The 16,734-nt window shown below is 39.7% G+C and overlaps 1 protein-coding gene across 3 annotated transcripts in view; it reads right to left on the bottom strand.

Moving 5' to 3' along the window:
- Positions 1-16,734, bottom strand: part of NBEA (neurobeachin) — a 796,980-nt gene that overhangs the window by 696,343 nt on the left and 83,903 nt on the right. For all 3 annotated transcript variants that reach the window (XM_084879290.1, XM_084879291.1, XM_084879292.1), the window contains exons 5-6: positions 14,463-14,584; positions 12,645-12,771 (exon numbers count right to left, since the gene is read on the bottom strand). In XM_084879290.1, the coding sequence (XP_084735416.1) occupies positions 12,645-12,771; positions 14,463-14,584 (249 nt within the window). The remainder of the gene's footprint in view (positions 1-12,644; positions 12,772-14,462; positions 14,585-16,734) is intronic.

Below are 16,734 nucleotides of genomic sequence, written 5' to 3'. Positions count from 1 at the left end.
CCCCTAAGTACATGAATTTCATGCACTGAGCCTCTAGTTTAAAATAAAACTTTTGAAGGACTCTAAAGGAGGTATCAACAGCAATACAGTCATAGTAGGAGACTTTAACACACCTCTGATTTTACTGGACAGAACTTCCAGAAAAAAACAAACAAAAAAAAACAGTCAATAAAGAAATAGTAACCCCCTACAACTGAGATATTTCTCCAGAATTTCAGCTGCTGCCTTTGGGAGTCTAGCCAGTCTTTTCTTACCACCATACTTCCTACCCATCTTGCTGTGGCCTCCTTAAACAACATACTTGATCACATAGATTTAATCTATATTTACAAAACATATGATTCTTAAAGGGCAGTATATACATTTTTTTCTCAAAAGCCATTCCCCAAAACAGTCCACAAGTTAGTACAAAAAATAATCTTAACAAACTGAAACCATATTAAGCATATATTCTCAATCACAATGGCATGAAACTAGAAATCAACCCAAGTTAAAACACACACACACACACACACACACACACACACACACACATATACATACATACAAGTCAGTCTCTTCAATAAATGGTGCAGGGAAAATTGGGCAGATACATGAAAAAAAATAAAAATAAACAAGACGACCAACTTACAACTTAGAAAAATAAAATCAAAGTGGAAAAAGGACTTAAACGTAAGATGAGAAACCAAAAAAGTTTTTAAATTATCCATAGGCACCAAAATATCAGACATATGCCATAGCAATATATTTACCAATACAGCTCCTAGAACAATTGAAACTAAGAGAAAACAAATAGCACTACATCAAAATAAAAACTTCTGCACAGCAAAAGAAACATCAACAAAACAACAAGAAAGTGGAAACCGGTTTGGCTCAGTGGATAGAGCATTGGTCTGAGGACTGAAAGGTCCCAGGTTCGATTTGGGACAAGGGCATGTACATTGGTTGCGGGCACATCCCCGGTAGGGGGTGCGCAGGAGGCAATGATGTTTCTCTCTCATTGATGTTTCTAGCTCTCTATCCCTCTCCCTTCCTCTCTGTAAAAAATCAATAAAATATATTAAAAAAACAACAACAACAAGAAAGCTCACTGTGTGGAAGAACATATTTGCCAATTTTATCTCTGATAAGGGTTTAATCTCCAACATTTATAGGGAACTCATACAACTTAACAAAAGTAAGATAAACAATCCAATAAAAATATACAAAGCTCCTAAATATAAATAGACACTATTTTAAAGTGGACATACAGAAGGATAAGAGACGTTATGAAAACATGCTCAAAGTCACTAATCATCCAAGAGATGCAAATCAAAATGACCATGAGGTACCATCTCATAGAATGGTTATCATCAACAAATCAACAAACAAGTTCTGGTGAAAATGTAGAGGAAAGGAGACATATGCAAAACTTTAAACAATAAAGAATTTAAATTAAAAAAAAAAAAAAAAAAAAAAAAAAACCTCAAAAACTTTCAAACACAAGGAGGCAAAAACTAAACTAAATAGAGAAATATGCAAATTATTCCTTATAGTATCATGTCATGACCAAATCAGCAGGCTGAGTCCCTGCCCTCTGCTCAGGCAGCTGCAAGGCCCAGGGTAGGATAGGATATGATAGGAGGGGATATGAAAGGAGAGGGAGAGGAAGGCAGGCCTGCATGCAGACAGACCAGACGGAGAGGAGAAACAGAAATACAGAGAGGGAACAAGAAAATGATGTAGGAATGGAAAAGAGAAGGAAAGGAGGAGGGGGTGGTGATCGCATGGGGGAGCAGGTGCGCCCAGCAAGGGTGCATTGGAAGGCCCACCCAGCCGCAGGATGAGGGTGCTGGCCCCCAGTGCAGGCCATTGGCAGGCAGGCGCCATAAGTTCAGGACAGAGAGGTGGACGATCCGAGGCCTTCTAGGCAGAGGCTCTCCTAGTACTTTGCAATGCCAGCAGCAGTGCCCAGGCTTCAAGGGCCTAGGCCACCCTCCATTCCGGGCAGGGAATGAGAGCAGGATGGTGGCAAGGAGGCAAGAGAAAGGGGGGCAGTGAACACCTGGCCGGGGCTAAGCCCTGGCCTGGGGGTTAATGCACCCCGCGTCCCCCCACCCTGAGAGGAAGCTTTAAGAAGGGAGGTGAGGGAGAGAAGAATTTTATAAAGGAGTCAGTAGAGAGCAGAGTTAAAGAAGGAAAGAGGACTTGTGAGTGAACTGTAGGAACTATAATGAAAATCAAGTATAGTTGTATACTGGAGACAGATTTTAAAAATAGGAGTCAGAAAAGAAAAAAGATAAATGATAGTGAATAATTAGGCAAGTAGATAGATAAGATATTAAAAGAATGCAAGTAAGTAGAGAAGAATGTATGGGCAAGGTAGGATGAGAAAGAGGGAAGGACGAAAATTTTTAAATAGGAAGCAAGTAGAGCTTAAAAGGAGAATGGGAAGAAGGAAGAAATGCAGGAGGGAGCAAAGCAGGTCGAAGGAAGGAAGGGAAGAAAAAAATTAAAGTGGAAAGGAAAGAAAAGAAGAGGAAGGGCTGGGATAAAGATAAAGGAAAGAAGGAATGTGGGGAGGGAGGGAAGGTAAGAGAAAGATAGGAAGAAGAATAATAGAACAGAAGGAAATGAGGAAAGAAAAGCTTATAAATGATGAATCAGCAGGAAAAAGTGTTACATAAAGGAGAAAAATTGTGTGTGAGAGAGAAGCCAATAAGAAAATCAAATACAATTGTGTATGAAGAGGATAAGATTTTTTTTTAAGTTAATAGGGGTGATAAGGCTGGCTAGCAGGGGAGGTCAGTTAGATGTGACCAGGCTGGCAGGGGAGGTCAATTAGGGGGTCAGGCAGGCAGAGTGGTTAGGGTGAGCAGGCAGTGAACGGTTAGGAGCCAGAGATCCCTGGGATCGGGCCTAAACTGACAGTTGGACATCCTTCTAGGGCTCTCAGATTGCAGAGGGTGCAGGTCGGGCAAAGGAACTCCCAGGTCAAACTCCCAGTTGAACTCCAGGTCAAACTCCCCGGAAAGGGGACAATTTGCATATTAGCCTTTATTTATACAGGATGATTATTTACCATGAACAAGTTGGATAAATACCAAGGATGCAGGCTGGTAAATGAATAAACATGATGCATTACATAAAATAAAATATAGAAATTATATGATATCAATACATTTTTTAAAAAAAAGCCTTTGACAAAATCCAGCACCCATTTAAAAAAAAAATATTTTTATTGATTTCAGAGAGGAAAAGAGAGAGAGAGATAGAAACACCAATAATGAGTGATAGATCGGCTTCCTCCTTCAAAACCTCATTGAGGATCAAACCCAAAACCCATCCATGAGGCCTTGACCAGAATCAAACCCAGGATTCTTCAGTCCACAGGTTGACACTTTATCCACTGAGCCAAACCAGTTAGGGCCAGCACCTACTTTTGATAAAAACTCTCAGCAAAGTAGGAATAGAGGCATCATGCCTCAACATAATAAAGGCCTTATATGATAAACCTACAGCAAATATCATACTCAAAGGGCAAAAATTAAAAGTGTTTAACTTAGGAAAAGGAACAATACAGTGATATCCCCATTCACCAATCTTATTCAATACTGGTGGCCTGGTGTAGGGATTTGTGCACCCTGAAAGGAAATTGATGCTTTACCCTTAAAAGTATCAACCAAATTCATGATTGACAATGACTGCTCCAGGCTACAAGTTTCAATTGTAGAAAATACATAAATCCCAGAAATCAGGGCCTCTGCTTGGGTCACCAGTGGGCATGGCTGGCCTGCAAACCACCACAGGCCCCTTGCCCAGGCCACCCTACACCCAAAGGGAACCCCACCCTGATCCGGGGCACCCTTTAGGTCAAACCAGCCAGTCCACACCCATGCACCAGGTCTCCATTCTATCTAATAAAAGAGCAATATGCAGATTGACCATCACTCCAACACACAAGATGGATGCCCCCATGTGGTCAAAGGCCTAAAGCCTCTGGCCTTGGGCAAAGGACCCCCAGCTGGCTCCAATTGCCCAGTTCCACCCCTGGACGAGGCCATAACCTCTGGCCAAGGCTCAGGACCTGGGCAGGGACCCCCAGCTTACTCTGATGGCCTGCAGGGGACCCCAACTGGCTCCGATGAACAGACTCCCGGCCAAGGCCAGCAAGAGCAGGCGGAAAGCTTAGCTTCCTCCATTGCCCAGAAATCCTAAGCCTCCCTCCTGATCTCTATGGCAGCAGCCATCTTGGTTGGGTTTATTTGCATATTAGCTCCTGATTGACCAGTGAGCATGGCTGGAGGGTGTGGCTTGTAGTAGAGGTGCAGTCAATTTGCATATTACTCTTTTATTAGATAGGATTGTGTGTTCACCACCCTAAGTCTCCATCTATCACAATTTATCTCCCCTTAATCACTTCTACCTATCTGGTCGCATTTCACTTTGATAATCACCATATTCTTGTCTGTTTCTATGATAGTGTTTTTTATTTGTTTTTGTTTTTTCTTTGCTTAATCCCTTCAATTTTTCAAGCAGCCCTGCATAACTCACCATCTGACAGCTGTCCGTCCGTTTTCTAACTATGGATATAAGTCTAGTTTCTATTTTGTTTGTGAATTTATTTTGTTCCTTAGATTCCACATGAGTGTAATCACATGGTGTTTCACTGACTGGCTTACTATTTCACTTTCCATAAAGCTCTCAAGGGTTCACCCAGGCTGTCACAAGGAGTAAGATTTCCTTCTTTATTGAAACAAAGAAGTATTCCTTTGTGTAAATGTACTACAACTTTTTAACTTGATATTTGATGACTGAAGAACATGGATATAAACTTGGAGACTACGTATGCATATTCACATATGCATTTAGTTTTAATAAAAAATTCATAATAAACATAACATTTTTATAAATATCAATAGTAGTTAAATGTATAGCACAGTTACTACAACTTAAGTCATATATTAACAGTTTACATCCATTTTCCCACTGCATAAGATCTGGTAAATGGGGTAGATCAAAGATGGCTGCTGACGGGAAGGCAGGCTGAACGATAGTGTGTGAGAGAACAAAAGACAAAAGGAGAGAGTGTGGATGTGTGGAGAGTATCTATTTGTGAGGGAAAGCTATATTCCAAGGGGCTATAGGGGACTGGTGGACTGGGCTGCCTTGACCAGGTAGCCTCCAAAGCTGCTAAAATCTCTCCCAGAGCAATGGGCTCTGCCACAAAGACTGTGCCATCCTGAAGGGAAGAGTGGCTGTGATCAAAAGCACAGCCTTGCCTTTAACCAGGAAGAATTGGATACCTACCGGGACCCTACAACTACAATATGCAGGGACCAATTGCAAACCCATGAACACTGGGTCTCAAGCAGTGCAAATATGCAGTCTCAGACGAGCTCTGCAGCTTCTCAAGGAAAGGTCAGATTTCACCCAGAGAAAGGTGAGGTTTGCAATCCAGGCTAGAGGGAGAAACACACGCAGAGGAGCATAGAGGTATAGAGGAAGTCTGCACCCTACAAAATCCACCGCCACTGGGATCAGCAAAGTCTGCAAATGTGGAAGGGGGTCCACAGGGCTGCTGGCATAAGGAAACTCTAGAAATCAATTTATAGCTGGGCTGGGCACAAAAGGGCAGTCTGAAGTTTTACCAGTATACGGTTGTGCTCTGCCAGCGGAAAAAGACATATGCAGAGACTTGCACAGTCATGTGCAGTGCCAGGGCTAAGAAGTCACAAGTCCACATGCTTACTCTAGCTCTTTTTTATCTTTAAAAACTTGCTTTTGATTACTATGCCCAGTACATAGGATCACCCAATTTAAAACACTATCAGAGACTGCAGTGGGAAGGTGTTTTTGTGGAACCTGTGGATCAGAACGGGGAGAAACGAACAGAAAACAGCTCTGGGGCAGTCCATTCCCCCAAACCAGTATTAAGCGTGGCGGGGAAAACAAAATCTAAATATTGGCTAAAGAGGACTTATAGCCCCAGATGTCAGTACAAAAAACACTGCCAACCAGAGGTGGAATCACAAATTGGCTATTTTGTAAATGCAACTAAAGGCAGCCTGAGAAACAAAGGAATATTGTCTACTTGAAAACAGAATTGTGACTTATGACACAGAGGAGTGGTGGAATGCAGGGAACTTCCATACTGTCCTGACTACCCAATAAGAAACAGGCATGCCAAACTGAACAGTAGAGGAAGTGAATGACTTTTACTACTGCACATTATTATTTTATATCTTTTTCTTAAGAAAATAATTTTTTTATTTTTTTCTCACTTGATGTTACCTTTTTAATTATTTTATTTTTATTTTTAATCGGACTATATATTTTTTTTAATACATTTTAGCTACTATTGATATTTATTTTACCTTTTTTAAAACTTTCATATAATTTTATCTTTATTTTCTTTTATTTTGGGATTAATCTTCTACATTCTATTTTCATTTTTCCTTTAGCATCATTTTACTATATCTCAATTTTACCATTATGGCAACACTCTCTTCCTCACTTTTTCAGTTTTGTAGTCCTATATCTCTTATCCAATTACTGCTGTAGATTTTCAGAATTCCTTCTTTTTAACCCCTGTTAATAATTCATCCTACTTTTACATCTAATTTCCAATCCCCTGCTCAACATCCATGCAATCCATACACACTCACTCTTCTCTTTTTTCACTATCCAATTTTTTTTGCTCTTCCTTTTTCTGTTTGTTTATTTTTAGTGTGTGTTTTTAGTATGTGTTTTTGTTTATTTTTAATGTGTGTGTTTTTGTTTTATGGTTTTATTTTATTTACTTTGATTTTGCCTTTCTTTCTCTCTGACCTATTATTATTGTTTCTTTGATTGTTGATTAGATTGATTTTTTGGTGTGTGTTCCTCTCTCTCTCTCTTTCTCTTTGATTCTGTTTTTCCTCTCCTTGCCTGTTATTAGCTGTTTTTGGTGGTTTGCATTCATCTCTCGGAGTTAGTTGTTTGCATATTTTTGGACTAGTTGTTGTTCATTTAAATTTTTCCGCATATAAGTAGTTTTTTCCCCCTACTTTTTTATGCTTTCTTTTCTCTCTTAGTTTTTTTTTTTCCTTTTCTCAATATCATTTTTTCACACTCTCTCTCTCTCTCTTTTTTTTTCCCCTTAATTCTCTTTTCTTTGGTTGACATCTTTATTTGTGGTTATTAGTACAGTGAATACATTTGTGTTGAGTGCCTAGTACGTTGTATCTGGTTGTGTTGTATTTTGTGCATTTAAGTCGATGCAGGAGAGAGAGCTATATAACCAGACACCTGGAGAGGAGAGATCATGGGGAGACAAAGAAACAGCCCATAAAGGAAAGAAAAGGAGGCATCAAAAGAAAAGGAAGTAAATGAAATGAAGGCCATCAATATGTCAGAGAAGAATTCAGAGAAATGGTCATAAGGTCACTGAAAAGGTTGGAAAAAAAATTCAACAGTATGTGTAAGAACTAAAAGAAAATGAAGAAAACCTGGGACTTTTCAGTCCACAGACCGATGCTCTATCCACCGAGCCAAACCGGTTTCAGCATTTGTTGCCATTTTTATTTTTTATGCCTGTGTTTGTTTCTCTCTTTCTATTTCTTCTTTTTACAATTGTCCCTTTTGTATTTCTTGCATTTGTAGTTTGGTAGTAATAAACTCCCTTAGACTCTTTTTGTGTGCAAAGCTCCAGATTTCACCTTCAATTTTGAATAATAGTCTTGCTGGATAGAGTATTCTCAGATTCAGTCCCTTGCTCTTCATCACTTTATATTCTTCATTTCATTCCCTTCCGCCTAATATGTTTCTATTTAGAAATCAGTTGATAGTCTAATGGGAGCTCCCTTCTAGATAACTTTCTGTCTATATCTTGCAGCTCTTTCTGTCTATATCACAACCCAGACATATATATACTAGAGGCCTCATGCACAAAATTCATGCACTGGAGAGAAAGGGGTCCTTCAGCATGGTGCTGAGAATACTGGACACATGAAAAAAATGAAACCAGATCACAAATTTACACCATACACAAGAATAAACTCCAGATGGATAAAAGACTTAAATATAAGACATCTTATCTAATAAAGAGGGAATATGCTAATGGACCCTCATGCCATAGCAAAGATGTAGGTGCCTACAGCCAATAAGGAGGAAATATGCTAATTGACTGCCCCACCCTCAAAGATGGCTGTGCCCACAGCCACAAGATGGCAGTGCCCAGTCCCCTCAGCCCTGCTGGGGTGGCAGGTGGGCAGCAAAGCCTGACCCACCCCCAGGTGGGCCCAGCAACTCCGTACACCTGCCTCCATAGTCCCCCAGTCTCCTCAGCCCCCTTGCTGCCCAGAGCAGGCCTGAGATGCAGGAAAGCACCAAATGGTGGCTGCCCAGCTACCCAGGGTTGCCCAAGGCTCAGGTAACCAGGGCCGGCCAAAACTTGTGTTGTTGGCAGTGGCAGCAGCAGAGGTGTTGTGGGGCATCACCTTCCCCTGATTGTCAGGTAGCCTCCTGCCACTGAGGGCTCCCAAATTGTGAGAGGAGGCAGGCCAGGCTGAGGGACTCCTCCTCCAGTGAATGAATTGTTATGCACTGGGCCTCTAGTGAAACTATAAATGACTTAGAGAGCAGGAGAACATAGGCAGTAAAATTTCAGATATCTCATGCAACAATATGTTTATAGATATATCTGCTAGGCAAAGGAAATTAAGGAGAAAATAAACAAATGGGACTACATCAAAATAAAAAGCTTCTGCACTGCAAAAGAAACCACCATTAACATGAAAAAGGAAACCCATTGTAAGAGAGAACACATTTGCCAATGATATATCTGATAATGGGTTAATATCCAAAATATATAAAGTACTCATACAACTCAACAAAAGACAAACAATCCAATTAAAATATGGACAGAAAACCTGAACAGATATTTCTCCAAAGAGGATATGTAAATGGCCAAGAAACATTAAAAAATGTTCAAAGTCACTAATAATCAGAGAGATGCAAATTAAATCCACGTTAGATAATGACCTCTCATCTGTCAGAATGGCTATATCATCAAAAATCAACAAACAACAAGTGCTGGGAAGGATGTGGAGAAAAGAGAACACTAGTTTACTGATAGTTAGAATGCAGACTGGTGCAGCTACTATGGAAAACAATGTTAAGTTTCCTTAAACAATAAAATATGGAACTTCCATTTGACCTAGTGATCCCACTTTAGGATATATGCTAAAAATCCCTAAATACCAATCAGAAATATATGCACCCCTATGTTCATAGCAGGATTATTTACCATAGCTAAAAGTTAGAAACAGCCCAAGTGCTTATCAATAGATGGATAAAAAAGCTGTGGCACATATACATAATGGTATAGTATGCAGCAGTAAAAAAGAGGGATCTGATACCTTTGTGACAGCATAGATGGACCTGAAAATATTATACTAAGTGAAATAAGCCAAACTGAGAAAGACATATATCACATCATCTCACTTATATGTAGAATCTAATAAACAAAATGAAGTGACCAAGAAAACAAGACCTGAAGCAGGGAGGCAAGGAAGAGACTGACATAAATCCAAGTGGGACTGGGAGAACAAAAAGAGATAAAGCAAAGAACTTATATACTTACTAGAAGCCTGGTGCACGAAACCCATGCATGGAAGAGGGGGGGTCCCTCAGCCCGGCCTGTGCCCTCTCCAATCCAGGACCCCTCAGGGGATGTCCGACTGCCTCTTGCAATCTGGGATCACTGGCTCCTAACCACTCACCTGCCTGATCACCTCAAACCACCTCTGCCTGCCTGCCTGCCTGATCACCTCTAAGTGCTTCCCTGCTGGTCTGATTTTCCCTAACCTCCTCTGCCTCACCCTGTATCCAGGACCCAGGATTCCCTCCTCCAGCCAGTCGCAGGCACCCAGAACCCGGGCTTCCCTCCCTCTGGCTGCCTCAGGCACCCAGGACACAGGCAGGCAGTAGCTGCAGAGGACCATGGGCAGGTAGCATGGCCCGTGCCGCAGCCACAGACACCCGGGTCCACAGGGAGTGTGGCTTGTCCCTCCTGGGCAGCAGGCGTTGGTGGCCAGGACCACAGGGCGGGCTGCTAGTGTCTCTCTGGGACACAGCCTCAGCCACTAGCACCCGGAACCGCAGGGTAGGCTGCTTGTCCCTTCCTCTGACAGCAGCCCCAGCCACTGGTGCCTGGGACCAAGGGTGTGCAGGTGTCCCTCTCCTGGGCCATAGGCACAGGCGAGCCACTGGCACCCAAGACTGCAGGGTGGGTGGCTTGTCCTTCTCCCATGCTGCATCCTGGCTGGTGCTAATTCCTCCCTCACGAGTTCATTTGTGCCTAACTTGTCCCCATTCCTCTCTCCCTGGTGTTGCGTTTGTGAGCTGTTACCATGTGATGGCATGAGGGCATGATGACCACTTGCATATTAGCTGTTTATTATATAGGATATGCATAGGCCATAACACTGTCAATAGGAGGTGGGTGGGTAGGATCTGTGAAGAGGGAGAACAAGGGGTGTGAAATGGAAAATATATATAATAATTAAAAGAAGCATAATATGCAAATCGACCAAACATCCGAACAGCGGAATAAGTCTAGACCAGGTGTCGGCAACATGCGGCTCTGGAGCCACATGCGGCTCTTTTTGTTAAGTGAAAAAATCCTTTTTTTCTTCAAATTGACAGCTAACTGCACGATCCGGTATATAGCATTAAGGTAAGAAACAATATATGCAGTGTTATATTTGTTTTAAATGTCGCAATGGTTTTGCGGCTCCCAGGTGTTTTTTTTCCTTCGAAAACAGGTCCAAGTGGCTCTTTATGTCTTAAAGGTTGCCGACCCCTGGTCTAGACAACCAAGCTATGACACCCACTGGTGCCAGGTCAGTCAAGGCAGGTATGATACAATTGGTCAGGGGCCCAGCCATCGCCCCATGATCACCCTGCAGAGGGAGACCCAGGCCACTGGCAGATGGGGCATTTGATAGCAGAGCTCCCAGACTGCAAAAGGAACAGAATGGGCTGAGGGAATCTCTTTCCCCCCAACACCCCAAGTGCACAAACTTCGTGCATCAGACCTTAGTCCTATATAAAAAAAAACCCTAATATGCAAAATGACCAAATGGCGGAACGACCAGTCACTATGACACACACTGACCACCAGGGGACAGACACTCAATACAGAGTGTCTTTGGTATTCAGTGGGCTCCCTGGTATTCAGTGGGCTCCCACAGGGGAAGCACTACTCATCTAGAAGCCAGGCTCATGGCTAGTGCAGCAGCAGTGGCAGACTTAAGCCAGAAATTGAACATCCCCTGAGGAGCCCCGGACTGCAAGAGGGTGCAGGCCGGGCTGAGAGACACCCTCGCCCACCAAGTGCACAATGTCATGCACTAGACCTCTAGTCAACTATAAAAAATATAATAAAAAATATTTCATGGGCCTTCCAAATTTAGGAAGCACTAGTTTTTCCTTGTAGAGAAAATGAGACAATAAAAATTTAATACTATTAAAAAAAATCAAAATGGGACTTAGGAACATGAATGAACATGGCACTGGAAATAGTAAATTCAATATTACATATCTGAGATTGAACAATCATAAAGATATCCACATGGTAAATCTCATAGGTGGATGAGAATACAAGAATCGAATTCGGGAGATAAAAATAAAAGTGGAAAGCTATCATGAAACTGAGTAAAAATTCCCCCAAATTTGTAAACTCCAGAAAAACAAGGGTATTATCTGTTTTGTTCACTGTCATATTCCCCAGTGCATACACAGTGTCTGGTACTCAATTAAATACCCTAATATGCAAATTGACCAAATAGATTATTTTCCCTTGTCTGAGAGGGTTATGTTCCAAGACTCCGAGTAAATTCCTGAAACCTCGGGTAGTATGGAACCCTATATATACTATATTTTTTCCAATACATATATAATAAAAGCTCATTTATAAATTAGACACAGTAAGAGATTAATGTACCTAATAATAAAAGAGAGAGATAATAGCAATATACTCTAATAAAAGTTATATAAATGTGGTCTCTACCTGATAACCAATCAAATAACCAAGATGGCTAGTGAGTAAGTGAGTAACTAGAGGGGGATAGAGAATAGCTTATATTGTACATACAGATACCGGGTAAGGTGGAGCATGAAAGAACAGATTTGATCACACTACTCAGAATGGTGCCCAATTTAAAACTTATGTATTATTTCTGGAATTTTCTATTCAATATTTTTAGATCACAGCTGCCTGGAGGTAACTAAAACCATGGCAGGCAAAATTGCAGGGAATATCATACTTCTATAAGTATTATCTGAAAGAATATAAGAGAATATATTACAGTGAGAAAGAGAGAGAGAGAGAATGAGATAGAGAGAGATAGAGAGAGATAGAGAGAAAGAAGAGAGAGAGAGAGAGAGAGAGAGAGAGAGAGAGAGAGAGAGAGAGGCTACAAAAGGTCAAGAGCCTAATGTTTTATGTCAAAAGTTAGACATAAAAGTAGCAAGAGAATTCAGACAAGGATCAAAGGAAAGAATTAGAAGTCATGAGAAAACCATTAAAAGAATATTACAGAAATCTTAACAGGTGAGTTTTAAAACAGCAGGAATGGTGCATTGTGGCATTCTCTAAAGACATATTTACTTACACCTACCTTGCGTGGTTGAAAATCATATTTCACACAGTGCTGAAAACCTTTTCCTTTGGACTTCAGTGATGTGACTATTAGACAGTTCCCAACAAAATGAGCAGAGTAGCCAACTCCTTTGCTAGTACGAAAACTATAAAGAAAATTAAGAATAGTTTAATATCCTCTGATACAAAGAACAATGTATCTAAAGTTTATTATATGAATAACACAAAATATTATTATAAAAATAAAATTTATGTACCAAATAAAGGCTAAAACATAAAAGGCTTAGAAAACTTAAAGAAATAATTTAAATTAGAAAAATGGAAGACAAAAGAACCATTTAACATTTCAATTTTAATACATAAAATTAAAGTAATGGCCTACAAAAGCGTATCAAGTCAATTACATCTACATTTAAGAACTATCTGGAATTAGCAAATTTTTAAAATCACTCATACAGTTAATGTTTCAAAAACAACTTGTTCCGTAATTTTACTGTTATCTTATGGGAATAGGGTAGAAGGCATCAAAGGAGAATAAAGAGGGACATCTATAATACTTTCAACAATAAAGATAAATGTTTTTTAAAAACATACTACAAATTTTTTTTAAATGTCACAGTCAACTTTGAAAAATAATGTAGGTAATCAAGCAATGGAATACGTTTTCATTTTTCTTATTTTATAAGTATAATATATAACATTTTTAGAGTAAATACTTTATTTTATATTTATTGTTCACATTATTACAGATATCGTCCAATTCCCACTCTGCCCAACTTCATCCAGTTCCCCGCCCACACCCCCTTCCTCCCCCTGCCCCTCTGGCTATGTGACTACGAAATATAGTTATTTTCTTCTACAACTAGGGGTAATTCTTCCTAGTTATAAATTCAACCCCCATATAAAAATTTATATAGATTTTGAAAATGATAGAATTACTGAAATAAATTAATGCTCTCCTAAAATGACTATTCTGAAGTTCAATCCAATTTATGTTTGGAAATTCAGGTATTTCTTTAAATTTTTATAATAAGCAATTACAAGCTATTAATACACCACATTTTCACACTCACATTTCAGAGCCAATCATTGCAGAAAAAGCAACTTAAATATTATTCTTTCATATATAACCTGTGATAGGTACTATTAACATCTTTATTTTACAGTTAAAGACACCAAAGCAAAGGATAAAGTAAAAGCCAAAGATAGGACTGTCTTATTTCAGAGCACTGTCCGTATTAAATCAGTTAATATTTGTAAGCTATTACAATACCTACTATGTAGTAAGGCAATCAATTAAAGTTTCATAGTATATCTGTGCATTACTGGTAAACTAAAATTACCAAGCTCTCAGTCCTGTCAGGTCAATCCATCTCTGGGTTGAGCAACTCATTCTGTTACACACCTACCAAATAATTATTCTTAACTAATTATAATTTCTTATAGGGTTGTTATTAATATTTTAAAACATATCCTGATTATGCTCACGGAACAAAATAAGTAAAAAGGCAAAGTGAATGAAAAAAAAGTAGGAGTTTTGGGTTTTTTCCTTCTCCTTGATCAGAAATCCACATCTTCACTAAGAAACCCACAATTGATCTATATGGGTAAGACAGTACAGAGAAAGTCTGCAACCCTTGACCCTTAAATGTAAGGGGGGGGACTGTAACTGTAAAAAAATATGGAGACACAGCAAAATTTTTTAAAATATATAATGAATTGACTTAACTGTGTCTATCATTTTAACATATACTTTAATATATTAATGTTAAATTTACTTTATTTACAAAATTGAAATACTTAAGACAATCATACTGAAATTAAATATCTTACTTACCAATAAAGATAAGGTTTATCCTTATCAACATTAATGTTATTTAATGGATCCATACGAAACCAAGTGTTCAGGGTGAAGCCATTCTGATAAGGCCACTTTGCAATAGGAGGCAATGCAATTGCCTAGAGGGCAATGAAAAAAAGATACAAAAGTATTAGTAAAAGAAAATGTGACAGCAACCAAGGTCAGATATAAATTTTACAGATTAAAAAACGGTGGAGGAATAAATATCAGAAAAGCATGGTAAATATAAAAATGTAAAATAGTATCTTATGAAAATAATCCTAAAATATAAAGAGCCAGGGTCCGTAATGTCCAAAACAACCTAACAGGCGACCAAACACCAGGTTACATGTGCAGCAGGCTCGAGTGGGCAGGGCCTGGCAAGTGGGCTGAACTACTGACCTCTCAGTCCCTCCTGGGTTATGAGCACCACAGCAACCCAGCACTGACTGCCATCACCAAAGTAGGTGCGATGCGAACCCTGCCATATCCCCAAGATCGCCCTGCAGAGGGAGGCCCAGGCTACCCGGCCTGCAGCGGTGGGCAGCGCCTCCTTTTGTTGGGCAATCAATTGCAGGGCTTCTGGACTGCAAGAAGGCACAGGCTGGGGTGAAGGACCCCCTCCCCAAGTGCACAAATTTAGTGCACCAGGCCTCTAGTCTATAAATATTATTTATTGGCTACAGAAGCATTATATTTTCAAATACTAGCTGAATGAAGTTTCATCTCCAGGTTACATAATAAGTTTCAGACTCCAAGAAGTTCTCCTCCAGTTTCACCAATATACAGTCCCTCATTACTATGCCTAAGAATTTTCAGTTTTCTGTGGTATCTGGTAGGTTTTCAGTAATATTTCTTTTGGTTAAAGTAGGCTGATTGAATCTTTGAATCCAAAAACAACTCTGTGAGAGGATGTTAATGGGACAAATATTGAAGAAATTTAAGTATCATAAGGTAATTAATGCTCATTACTAGTGAAACAAAGGAAGGGAAATCATAAGATCATTAAGAAACTTCACAGATAAAATTTATGACTGAAAAGGACTAAGACCCACTCATTAAGTAGGAAAGGAATAATTTAGTATTCAGTTGATAATAGTAATTTTAAAAATCTAGCCAATCTAAGGAAGAATTGAGAAAGTGGTTGATTCCTTTAATTGATGTAAACAAACACCTGAGGATTTACTTATCTTCCTTTGAGATATCCAAATTCCTATCACCTAAAAGATAATTATCTATTATGCTTTTATGACTGATCTGTTCCCCCAAACAGATCCTTCATATTGCTGAGTGGATAATGACCCTTTTCTCAAATATAAGATAGCTTCCATATTAAAAATCTTCTGCATACAGAATAAAGCTTAAATTTCTTCAGGATATATAAGCTCTTCAAACATCCTATGGCTAAAAAAAAAACCTTCAATCTTACTCACTTCTACTATCTTATTACATATTCCAAAGTATACCTAAATATGACAGCTCCTCCACCTGTTTTGTTACAACTCCCCTTTTTGTATATGATACACCCTCTGTCCAAAAGACTTCTTCCAGAAAATTCACAAGCATCCCTCAACACCAGGATTTTCTGTGAAGCTTTCCTGGACTTCACCTTAGCTTAGCTTCCTTTTTCATTTTTTTCCCATAGTGCGAGTGTCCCCTCAATGTCTCGCCAGTTGTGAGTGTCCCACATTGTGCTGCCACTTGTAAGTACCCTACATTGGGCTACCAGTTAAGAGTGCCACCCCCACATCCCACGTGGTTCAGGGTTCAGGTTCAGGGTTTGGGCTCTGGAGGAGACTGAAAGTAAATAAAAGAGCCTATAAAATATTAATTTGGTAATATTAGGGGCCAGGTGGGAGCCCAACTCAAGGTGAAGGACTCCACTCAGATCTGGCCTAGCTATCCCTTTTATTCAGATTGTGGGATTCACCCATAGACCTGAGGCAGGCGATTCTAATAATAGCTAATCAGCAAGGATTTATATACAACTAAAAGGTGGACGTTGCTTTAGCTACCATTGTCTCAACTAAACAGTGGGTGGCTGGCTCTGACCTTTCAGAGCTTCAAGGTTGACTAGTCTTCCAAGTTCCTTGTCCACACCTCTCTGCTAGTGAAGACAATGGGCGGCTTCAAACACCACAGCACTTAGTAACTAAATCTACAGTAGCTTACAATTAACAAGATGTTTTTACATCTATCTACCCATTAGAGTTCCTCAAGAGTAAGGAATATAATTTAGATTCCCAGCATGTGACATAAGAAATAGAAG

Source organism: Pipistrellus hanaki, assembly GCF_964339955.1.
Source record: "Pipistrellus hanaki genome assembly, chromosome: 3".
Lineage (NCBI taxonomy): Eukaryota > Metazoa > Chordata > Mammalia > Chiroptera > Vespertilionidae > Pipistrellus > Pipistrellus hanaki.
This window is presented reverse-complemented; position numbering and strand designations above follow the sequence as displayed.